At 43.5% G+C, this 12,378-nt stretch overlaps 1 protein-coding gene across 2 annotated transcripts in view; it reads left to right on the forward strand.

Moving 5' to 3' along the window:
* Positions 1-12,378, forward strand: part of gcna (germ cell nuclear acidic peptidase) — a 40,365-nt gene that overhangs the window by 10,850 nt on the left and 17,137 nt on the right. For both annotated transcript variants that reach the window (XM_072595172.1, XM_072595173.1), the window contains exons 3-5: positions 6,827-7,109; positions 9,256-9,337; positions 11,154-11,203. In XM_072595172.1, the coding sequence (XP_072451273.1) occupies positions 6,827-7,109; positions 9,256-9,337; positions 11,154-11,203 (415 nt within the window). The remainder of the gene's footprint in view (positions 1-6,826; positions 7,110-9,255; positions 9,338-11,153; positions 11,204-12,378) is intronic.

Here is a 12,378-nt window from a genome sequence, read left to right on the forward strand (position 1 = left end):
CCTCAGGTCCAGCTACACGTTTGCAATGGCTGGCGTGTATCCATGTGGCTCTTTCGGCTATCTTAACAGCTGTCTATGTTGTGGGGAGCACTTGAAACGGCCCCAGCCACCTCTTCGTCTTCCAGCTTTTCCTCCTGAAGTCTGTCACCACTATCCAGTCTCCAGGTTCTAGGTTGTGCAGCTTCCCTTCTGCTGGTTGGGTTGTGCTGCCTTCACTTGATTTTGTATTTGAGACAAAAATGTAGAGAGTTTTATACAGTAACATAATATCTCATCCTCACAGTGGTCTATTATTTGTCTTACTTTAGATCTTGGGCCAATTCCTTTTTGAGCGGCCTACCAAACAACATCTCAAACGGGTTAAGATTGGCTTTTCCTCTCCTTCTAGATCTAGAATTGGAAGTGCCTTTGTCCATGTCACCCCAAGTTCCTCACAGCATTTTGTCAATGTATTTTTTGGGGTAGCATTCTCTCTTTCCACTGCCCCACCACTCGCTGGGTGATAGGCACAGTGTTGTCTCATGTTTATTCCCAAGTAATCACTGACCTACTGTAGGACATTATTGACAAATGGTGTCCCATTGTCACTACTAAGCCTTTCAGGGATGCCCCATCTCGGAATTATTTCAGTTAGCAAAGTCTTGGCTACTGCACTGGCATCCTGTTTAGACGTGGGGAACGCTATCTCCCATTTGGAAAACATATCAACTATTGCCAGACAATACTTTTTCCCTTCGCTGGGTGTTAGTTAAATAAAATCCATCTGTAAATGTTTAAAGGGTCTTTGGGTTTGGGGGTGTGCTGCCTGACTCATCAGTATTCCCCATCCCACATTATTTGTGGCACAGATAACACATCGTTCACAATATTTCTAGGAGTAATGAGTGTGCCGAAATACTGTTGTTCTTCCACACAACCCCCCCCCCACTTTTGACACGTGGCACGCGGTCCTTACCATATGTCAGTTTGGCCTAGAATGGGAATAATGATTGCGGTAGACAGGGTTTACCATTGGAGCCACACCACACCCCTTCCTATATGCTGCACCCTGCCCTTGTCCACTCCCGCTTCTCCTCCAGCATAGCCTGCGACTGTAACTCCCGAACATCTGCTGTTGGGGTACAAATTTTTGTCATACACATGTCAAACTGATCACTTGGCAGCTGCTGTCCTGCCTTTGCATTGCCTTGACAAATGGGATTGTTACTTTTCGTGTGGGCTTCACATTTATACACAGCGAGTGATTTGGGCAATAGGACCCCTCCCAGGAGGTCACAAATCAGGCCACTGTGTGTGATGTGCTTTCCGGTGGGGGTCAAGAAGCACCTGTGTTTCCATAGGGTTCCAAAATCATATATAACCCCGAATGTATATCTGCTGTCGGTGTAAATATTCATTATCCCTACCTCAGCCAATTTACAAGCCTCAGTCAAGGCAGTCAGCTCCACTGCTTGCGCTGACAGATGAGAAGGGAGTGATCCCGCTTTGACTACCTCGTGGGTAGTTACTACAGCATACTCAACACATTTCTGGCCTGTCTGTTTCTCCTGAATGCTGACCCACCCACAAAAAAACTCTATATCCAGATTTTGAAGTGGTGAATCCTGCGAGTCTGGTCTAGGGCTGCAAATTTCATTAGTTACAGCGACACAGTCATGTCGGTCTCTGTTTCCTTCTGTGGGGAGAAGGCTAGCAGGGTTAAGGATGTTGCATCACTTTACTGTAATGTTAGGCATCTCTAATAAAACAGTATGTATTTGAGTCAACGTGCTGCAGACATGTGCGCTGCCTTTTGCTTGGAAAGCTTTAAGGGTACTGCATGTGGGACCAGTAGGGTTAATTCACCATAGCTAACACTGTCCCTGGACGCTACAACAGCTGCAGTCACGGCTCGCAGGCATTTAGGCAATCCTGCCACTACGGGGCCTAGTTTAGCCGAAAATAAGCTACCGGCTTCAATTTTCCCCCATGAACCTGCAACAGCACAGGTGTCATGCAACCAAGCTTCTCATCTACCATTTGTATAAAAGGCTTGTTTGGATTCGGAATCCCCAGTACAGGTGTAGTTTGGAGTGCCTTTTTCAATTCAACAAAGGCATTCTCGGCCTCTGGGGTCCACTGCAATGGACTCTGGCCCTGCAACCCTTTGCCATGGGCTATGTCACTTAGGGGCGTCTTGAGGGTTGCATAATGTGGGATAAACATTCTACACTAGGAGCACATGTCTAAAAAGGATCGCAATTGTTTCTTCATGTGAGGCTTTGGAATTTGTTGGATTGCTTGAACTCTGTCTTGACCAATGGCCTTCCCTTGTTCAGATATTAAGTGACCTAAGAACTTCACCTGTTGTTGCACAAATTGTAGTTTTGAGTGACTAGCTTTGTGCCCTTCCCTTGCTAGATGGCCGAGCAACGCAAGAGTATCCTTCTCACATTGTTCATCTGTTGGTGCTGCTAAGCAGACGTCTACATACAGCAGAAGCGCTGACCCCGGGGTTAAAACAAAAGTCTCCAGACTACGCGTCGAGCCTCATTATATATGGTGGGGGACTCACAGTAATCTTGACAAAGTCGTGTGAAGGTATACGATTTCCCTTTGAATTAAAAAGCGAACCGAATTCACTATCCTGGTGTACCGGTACACTAAAGAAGGCATTTGCTTAATCCACAACAGAGAACCATTTACTGTCCAGTGGAATTTGAGCCAAACAAAATAGGGGTTGGGAGCATTTGGTGTGGGTGGAACAACAGCTTTGTTGACTGCCTGCAGGTCTTGAACAAACTTCCATTCCTCCGGTTCACCTGGAACGTTTGCCTTTTTGACTGGAAGAATGGGGGTTCTCACCAATGAGTTTTCACAGGGGATTATCACTCCAGCCTTTAGGAGGGACTCAAAGATTGGAGTAATTCATTCTATAGCCACGGGTTTTAACGGGTATTGTGCTCTGCAAGGACGATACTCAGACTTCGGGGTTATTCTTCTGGGTTCACAGCCTCTTTTGAGCCCGACGTGGTGTTTGCCTTTTGCGCACAACTCAGTAGGGGCCTTTCTCAATCTTGGGTCCAAGACTTCTACCTTATGAAAACAGCAGGCTACCCTCCTAGGCTCTTCAGGGCTAGCGGGGGTTACCTGGACTGCCCTATCTTCCTAAGTTAGCCAATTTAGTTTCTTCCTCTATGTCTGCATTGAACCAGATACTCACATCGTCTCTTCAGACCCAATCTTTTGTTTTTTGTGCTACCTGTTGCTGAACGCCTTTGCCAGTGACACATGAGGAAAAGAGCCTTCCACATCAAAAAGATAGGGTCTATTTGCCATCACAGAGACTTTAGATAAGTTCACACTGACTGCATATCTGTGAGCACTCCAATAAAATTCGCACAATAACAACAAATCTGGTTTAACCAGTCTCCTGAACCAATCCTCCTTATTTGATTTGTCAGGGCCATTGCGGTGTATGTGTGCTGTGCAGTGCAGCATATCCCTAGCAAGAAAATCGGTGTTAATAGGATTAACATGGTTACTTGCTTTCAGGGCAAGTGAATCACTCACTGAACTTATCACTCTCTGGCTTAATCGGCGTACATAACAATACATCAGGGGTCGTGAGTCGTATTTTACAGCCTACACTGGTAAGTCTTCTTTTGGTAATACCTGCAAGCCCGCCGGGGTACTGAGCAAATCCAACCCCAGTTTCACTGAGATCCCGAGCCATCAGATTTAAAGGAAAGAGTTCTGATAACAAAATGAGAATTGGAATGTTTCCCCATTACTGGTTTCGCACAATAGGGGTGCGGTAAATCTCTCGTATCACGATTCCTGATGCTCCCATTGAGTTCAGGAACCTTCCACTCATTTTTATTTGCGTCGTCTCTCTGAACTGGCTTGATTTAAAATTTGAATATGTTGCCCCTGTGTCTACTAAAAAGGTAACTGGTGTACCTTCCACATATAACATAGAGGTAGGCATTGACTTATACGCATCATTGTTATACTGAACATATAGTCCACACTCCGCAATCTTAGCACTCAGTTTGGAGGTGGGACATGTTTCAGTGCCCATAAGATTAGTAGAAGAGATTAGCATGAGCGAGTCTTTGTTGCCAAGCATAAAGGAAAGAGGCTTACCTGTCCCTTGTGGGTTACCCACCTCCACCTCAGCCTTCCCCAATCAGTCACCCTGCTGTCCAGCCTCCGGGGCTGACTGAGGCCATCTGTGCGGGCACTGCCTTGCCCAGTGGTCCATTGCTCTGCAAACAAAGCACCCGCCCGATCCAACTCTGCCAGTCTCTCTTCCTCTTCTGCAACCTCCACCTCTGCCTCTTTCTTTTCCTGCTGCACCTCCCTCCAACTGCTGGGCGACCATTTGCATCATAGTAAGCTGAGCTTTATGTGCTTGCTATTCCATCTTTAGTTTCCGCTTATCCTTCTCTTGGGCCAGCAATTTTTCAGCATGCATTGCACGTTGTTCTATCAAATTCAGCTTTCCCACGTCCCAGGTAATACATGTGTCTTTAACCTGTTTTGCTATTTCATCCTTCATTCCATTGATGAAGCTGTGGTCTCAGGTGTGCCTCATATGGCATGATTTCTGCCGTCATTATGTCTTCAGGTGGTATCAATCCACTATGGGTGTTATGGACTTCTGTGAGGCACGTAAGGTACTGGGACACTGTCTCACCTTCTTGTTGTTTACACATTGCAATTTTGGTCATGTCCATTCGGACTGGGAATGCCTCCCTACAGGCGGTTGCCAGCGCTGCAACAAACTAATTTAAAGTCTCTGTTCTGCTCCGCTTGTGGGTCAGTTGCTCTGGCATGGACGTTTGCGGTTGGCCAATTATACCAGATTTTGGTGATATCGGTACCCAGTTTTTGTCCCAGGAGACACTTCATTTCATGTGACGTGGGATGGAACTCGGTACAGAACTTTGTCACTTCTTCAGCGAACTTATTACCTCTAACCTCGCGTGGGTCAGGCAACTGCCCATAGGCACTTTCCAAATCCTTCATGGTCCATGGCCGGTAGACCAACATCGGGTACCCTTCTGGACCTGCAACCTCAACCACATTAGTGCTTGCAGAACCACCTGGTTAGGTGATTATATGTCAGTACTCTCGCCTTCTGACTCATCGTCTGTCGTGGGGTGCTTGCGGACAGGCCCTGGATGCCTTTCCATCTTGGAGTGGCCATCCTTCCTTTGGGCTTCTTGCTTCGATCTATTGTGGGTATGAAGTGCTATCGGTGATTCAGCAGACCCTGAGACAACGGCCGCTGACTTGGAATCTTCACCAGGAGGATCTCGTAGGTGGGCTTGTTGGTCTTGGAGGGCAGCCATCAAGGTCAGGATCTGGAACAGACTTAAGACACTGTACAGTTTCATTAGGTTGGTTTCAGAGTGTGCTTGCATGTGCGCTGGTGTTTGTACGCGTATTTGATCTATCTTTTACTTTCCCTGATATCAGCCTCGGCCTTCCACATGCTATAAGCACTCCAATTCACAGGTTCTATTTTTCCCTTCCGTCTCTCCTTCTCTCTCTCCTCCAACCATGACCTCAGTATTTCCAACTGCCTTTTACTAAAACTTCCTCCCTGAGGAAAAATTGTGGAATTGATCCACAATTCTAACTACTTTACAGACTCTGGGCCGTAATAATTTAACATGTATTCTATTTTTGGTTGACCATTCCAAGTCCTCTGTGGACCCTGTTTTTGTTTGCTCTTGCTGGAGCCCATTTTCAGCGTTAATGGAAAGGTGTTTTTCTCTCTGTCTCTCTCTCTCTCTCTCTCTCTCTCTCTCTCTTGCGTGCTACCATTATCCTTTTGCTTTCACTCCGGAGGTCCCCTCTCATTGGGTACGTCTGTCTCAATGCCTTGGTTTTGGTAAACCAAGAAACCATGTACCTGGTACATCTTTGGTGAGTCCAAGTCTAAAACTACCCTTAAACTTGCTGTCTCTTAAACACTTTAGGGAGAGCAATCCTTTCCCTTGAGTTTTACTCTAATACCGCACGAGAGTTCACTGGACCATCCTCCTGATTTATTTATTTTCTTAGAATGAGTCTTTATGTAGGGTTACTTAAGCCATGACTCTTACCCGACCCTATTTGATTCCAACCCCGGCGCCGGGGCGATCCACAGATTCCCAGCCCTCGCTCGCAAAGGGGCCAATTTAACGCTCAAGATGAAGTGAAAGTCCCTCATGGCACTGGCTCCTACGCCTCCTGGGAGTCTTCAGAATCTTACCCAGTTGTGGAGTCCTGGGCGAACCTTCAAATTTACTGTCGTGCTTGCCCTCTGTAAAGTCAGGCCCTTACTACTTTGTTTTCCCGTGCTTTTATAGATTTCACAATAAATGTTAATTTTCCATGACAACTGTTTTGTGTACTTGGAAAAAGACCTTTCGGTCCAAGTTGCCCATGCTGACCAGATATCCTAAACTAATCAAATTCCTTTTGATAGTATTTGACACACATCCCTGTAAACCCTTCCTATTAGTGTATCCATCCAAATGCCTTTCAAATGTTGCAATCATACCAGCCTCCTCCACTTCCTCTGGAAGCTCATTCCGTACACTGACCACCCTCTGTGTGGAAAAAGTAGCCCCTTGTGTCCATTTTAAATCTTTCCTTCTCACCTTAAACCTATGCCCTATAGTTCTGGACTCCCCTACCCTGGGGAAAAGATCTTGGCTATTCACTCTATCCATGTCCCTCGTGATTTTGTAAACTTCTATAAGGTCACCCCTCAGCCTCTTGATGCTTGTGTTTTAATCTTGTCATTGTAGTACTGAATATATTTCTGGATTGTTTTACTGTTTTTCAGCTTCAAGAAAGAATCACAAAATCCTTGCAAAGTAATCGTAAAGATACCACAACAAATCTGGAGCCAGAATCAGAGGAGAGTCCAAATAACTGTGATTCATGTGTATGCAAACTGTTATTGTCCAGTTCTGAGGACGAGGCTGAATCGCGGTCAGAGATTACTCCGGAAAGCTGGCAAGAAGGACCTGATGATTGTGCATGGACAAAGAAAACGTGTGAGAAGCCACAGAGTCACCATGGAGCCATAGTAATCTCAGATTCCAGTGACAGTGATTTAGAGACCTGTAAGCAGCAGGTGTATTTCAATGTTACTTTTTGCTTTAATCATATTGCCAGTATTAAAATTATTGTATTTGGCGTGCACAACCCTGAAAAGTCTGCCCATGTACAGCAGCTATTTGTCGCAAATGATTTGATGTGCATTGAACAAGCTGAATGTAGAATTCAGTGTATCTGCCACAGATACACTTGTGGGTTCTTTCTGTTTTAGAAGGTTGGGAACTTGGTGAAATAATCAATAAACTAAAGTATCAGTCTTCATGGTGAAAGACACCTGTAGCATACCAGAACTTCAACAAAGGCAGAGCTGTGTGTCGTGTCCATCACTAAGGAGAAGGTGCTGGAAAAGCTGAAAGTTCTGAAGATGGATAAATTACCCAGACCAGATGAACTACACCCCAGAATTCTGAAGGAGATAGCTGAGGAGATTGTGAGGGCATTGGTGGTGATCTTTCAGGAATCACCGGAGTGAAGGAATGTCCCAGTGGACGAGAAAATGGCTAATGTAATAAGCCTGTTTAAGGAGGGAGACAGGTAGAAAACTATATGCTGATTAGCCTGATTTTACCAAGATTTTAGGGTTCATTGTTAAAGAGATTGTGGGCTACTTGGAAGTGCATGGTAAAATATGGCTGAGTCAGCTTGGTTTTGTCAAGGAGAAGTCATGCCTAACAAATCTGTTCAATTCTTTGAGGAGATAACAAGCAAGTTAGACAAAGCAGATCAGTGGACGTGATCTATTTGCATTTTCAGTAGGCCTTTGATAAGGTACTACACTGGAGTCTGGTAAATAAGATAAAAGCCCATGGCACCATTGGCATGGATAGAGGATAGGTTGACTAGAGGAAGGCAGAGAGGGGGATAAAGGAGTTCTTTTCAGAATGACTGACATCTGGTGACTAGTGTGGAGCCCCATAGGGGTCAATTTTGGGGCCACAACTATTCACAATCTGGCTGAGGAAATTGAGAGCATTGTTGCTAAGTTGGTAAATGACATTTAAGAGAAGTGGAGGGATGGGTAGTGTTGAGGTGGGAGGCTGCAAAGGACTTGGATAGGCTTGGAGAGTGGCCAAAGAAGTGGCAGATGGAATACAATGTAGGAAAGTATGAGGTTATGCACTTTGGTTTGAATAATAGGAATATAAACTATTTTCTAAATGGAGAAAGCTTTGGAAATCCAAAGCTCAAAGCGATTTTGAACCCTGAATGAGGACTCCTTAAGGTTAACATGCAGATTCAGTTGGCAGTTAGGAAGACAAATGCAATGTTAGCATTCGTTTTGAAATGACTAGGTTACGCGAGCAAGGATATATTGCTGAGATTCTATAAGGATCTGGTCCGATGGCATGTGGAATATTGAGAATAGTTTTGGACCCTGCATCTAAGGAAGGTATGTGCTGGCGTTGGAGGGAAACCAGAGGAGGTTTACAAGAATGATCCTGGGGATGAAGGGCTTGTCATGTGAGGAGCAGTTGAGGACTTTGGGTCTGTACTCAATGGAGTTTTGAAGGATTTGGGGGCGATCTGAAAGAGTGGATGTGGAGAAACCAGGACCTGACTTCAGAGAGAAGAGATGACCATTTAGAAATGAGAGGAGGAGGAATTTATTTAGCCAGAGGGTGGTGAATCTCTTGAACTCATTGCCACAGAAGGCTGTGAGGGCAAGTCATTGAGTGCATGTAAGACAGACAGTCCTTCATTAGTAAGGGGATCATTGATTATGGGAAGAGGCAAGAAAATGGGTTTGAGAAACATATCAGCCATGATTGAAAGGTGGGGCAAACTCTGGGCAGAATGGACTAATTCTACACCTATACCATTTGGTCTTTATGCTTTTTGTTCCGTAGATTTTGTTCTCTTTAAAATAGTTGTCTTATTTGAGTTAGTTTGTACACTGCATCAAATATTCTTAAAGTTTACATATGCCAAAACGTTTCTTTGCTTTTATTTATGCCCTTGTTTCTCTTTTTATGCACACCATCCCAAAATGCATAAATTGAAAACCAACTTGCAGGACTCTTTCTTTAAATTTGTTCAGCAGATCATTCCACTGAGATGCACTGTATATTTAAGGGAGTGTTTCTGGGTTTGTTTGTTTCATTTTAACATTGTTTCAAGTTTCTAATCCAAGATATCACTCTATTTTTACAGGTGTTCTCTCTAATGTCGTCCAAAAGAAGGCATTAAACTTAGACTTTAAAGCAAGAAGGACCTCAAAGACCAAGAATATAAGGTGTGGGCATAGTTGAAATACTGTAGGGATGTCGCAGTCTCTTGTTTCAATAAATCCTGATTGAAGTCATCTGGAGAGATTTTTCCATCGTGTATAGATTGTTTAAGCTACATGCCATTTTTCAAATACATTGATTATTAATCTATCCAAGATTATGCCAGAACTCAAGTATGTGCTCAATTGATTTTTGAATTTCAAGCTATTGATGTTAGATTTTTCATATGTAGAAGTAGTTCACGTGTCTGGATGAGAGTCCTTAGTCATGACAGCTTTTCTAAAGAGCCTGAGCTCTGTTAAAATAGACAGTATTTACAGAAGATCTGATGTTTATGCTCAAAATTATAAAGAGTTTGATAAAATGGGATAAGAGTATTTCAACGTCATTTATGTAGTAACCATAGCATAAAAAATTTAAGGTAATTAAAAATGTTAAGATATATTTTAGATCATTCTACATCTTAACCATCTAAATATGGTGTAAGTAGAATCCATAATATCAGCTGTCAATATCTTGAACAGAAACTGAACTGAAATCAGATATATACACAATGCTCGAGAGTTCTGATGAATTCCTCTCCACCTGTCTCCCCAATACCTGTCACCCATTAACTTGCATCAGAAGTGTGATTGAATACTCTTCACTTGCCTAGGTTGGTGCAGCTCTAATAACACTGAAGAAGCTTCCCATTATCCAGGGCCAAATATCCTCCTTGATTGATACTCTACCTACCACATTGAACATCCAGTTCCTTCATCACTGATGCACAATAGCAGTAGTATAAGCCATCTATAAGATGCACTGTAGTAATTCACCAAGACTCCTACGACAATGTTTTCTAAACTGGGATCTCTATCTCTGAGAAGGATGAATAGCAGGTGCATGGAAATACTCAACTGAAAGTTTCACACTGAGTCATACACTCCTGTCTTGGACTATTTTCATGTTCTTTCTCTTGTATGATCAAGATCCTGGAACACTCTTTTCTAACAGCACTGCAGTTGTCTCTACACACAAAGGAGTGCAGTGGTTCATGAAAGCAGCTCACAACCAGTTTCTCCAGAGCAACAAATGCTGGACTAGTCAGTATTGCCCACATTCATTGAGTTAATATTTAAAAAAAAATGTTTTAAAGGGGAAATTGATGCAGATGTTGGAAACAATTGGCAGTGTAGGTAAATATTTGATTATTTCAATAGCGAAGATAGTTTTAAAACTATCTATCACTGTCTATATGGTTTGTTTCATGATCAAAATACATCTCAATGCATTTGAGCCAATGGTGTGCTTTTGGAGTATAATCACCGTTTATTGTTCAGATGGGGCAGCCATTAAGCACGCCCAGACGTTTCAAACTGCAATGCAATAACAACCAGATGATCTGTTTTCTTTTGATGTTTACTTGAGATATAATTGAGCAGGTTAATGGGGATGTATTGGAGTCATAGAGATGTACAGCAGAGAAACAGACTGTTCGGTCCAACTGGTCCAAGCCAACCAGATATCCTAACGATCTGCAGTCTCCTGGTATATCCTCCTCTCTCTCTTCTCTTCTCTCCACCCCCCACTATGACCATCAAGAAGCCAGGGTGTCAAACCTGACTCGATGGAGAATGCAGGAGAGCATGCTAAGAGCAGCACCAGGCACATCTAAAAATCCTGCTCTTTTAAATAGTGTGACAGGATCATTGGTCCCACTGAAAGGACAGAAGGGACCTTTGCTTCCGGTCTGTACTGAAAAGCAGCCTGTGTGCATTATTGTTCTATAAATAGAAGTCATTGTCATGATAAACATTGTTCATATTTTGTCTGTATCAGATCATTTGAACCAAACACAGATTCCAGTGGTGATGAAGATTATGAAAAATGTGAGTACCATCTTAAATGTGTGCCTGTGTTTGTTTGTAAGTTTTACTTTTGACTTCAACAAATTTGACTTTAGGGGTTCAAACTTTGTCACCCTGTAGTTGTATTGAACACATCAAGATAACTGCATGATGAATTATTTGTATAATATAAAAACAGCTTCAACAGAATACCTTAACCAACCTTCAGAACACCAGAATGAATTGGTAAGACTGCTAATATGCATGTATACTGAGCAGTTCTGTATTAGGGCTATATTGCAGTGAATTGGACCAGCAGAGGCTTTGTTGCTGGAAGACCTTGCACCCATGTGCAGCCTGCACAATGCATTGCTCATGGATCACCTGTGTGATGCTTCCTCCTCTTGGGGGAGGAGGAGAAGGATCTTGATAACTGTGGGGTGGGGGAGGAGCATGGAGCTAGAAGGATGATTGATGAAATAGTGGAGTCAGTGTTCAGCCTGAGGGAGCGGAAGGACTAGAGCTGTGGATTTGGATTCAGTGAGTTTGGAATGGAACACAAGATGAGGATGGGATTTGTAGCATTGGTGTCTGGCTTCATCAGTTTGGAGAAACATGGAAAATAGGACCTAGAGTAAGCAATTCAGCCATTTGAACCTGCTTCATCATTCATTATTATCATGGCTAATCATCCAATACAATACTCTATATGCATTCTCTACAAAAGGGGGGAGGAGTAGCATTGCTGGTCAGGGATGATATCACGGCTGTGCTAAAAGAGGACTCTATGGAGGGCTTGAGTAGTGAGGCATTATGGGTGGAGCTGAGAAATAAGAAGGGTGCAGTTACATTGTTGGGGCTGTTTTACAGACCTCCCAACAGTGAGCGTGAGTTAAAAAAACAAATAGGTAAACAGATTATGGAAAGATGTAGAGGCAACAGGGTAGCAGTGATGGTAGATTTGAATTTTCCCAACATTGACTGACTGGGATACACCTTAGTGTCAGAGGTCTGGATGGGGCAGAATTTGTAAGAAATGTCCAGGGGAGTTTTCTAGAGCAGTATGTCAATAGTCAAACAAGGGAAGAGGCCATGTTGGACTGGTGTTGGGGAATGAGCCAGGCCAGGTGGTTGAAGTTGCAGTGGGGGATTTCTTTGGGAACAGTGATCACAATTCTGTAAGTTTTCGAATAATTGTAGACAAAGATGAGAGTGGT

This window comes from Chiloscyllium punctatum, chromosome 25 (assembly GCF_047496795.1).
Source record: "Chiloscyllium punctatum isolate Juve2018m chromosome 25, sChiPun1.3, whole genome shotgun sequence".
Classification (NCBI taxonomy): Eukaryota; Metazoa; Chordata; class Chondrichthyes; order Orectolobiformes; family Hemiscylliidae; genus Chiloscyllium; species Chiloscyllium punctatum.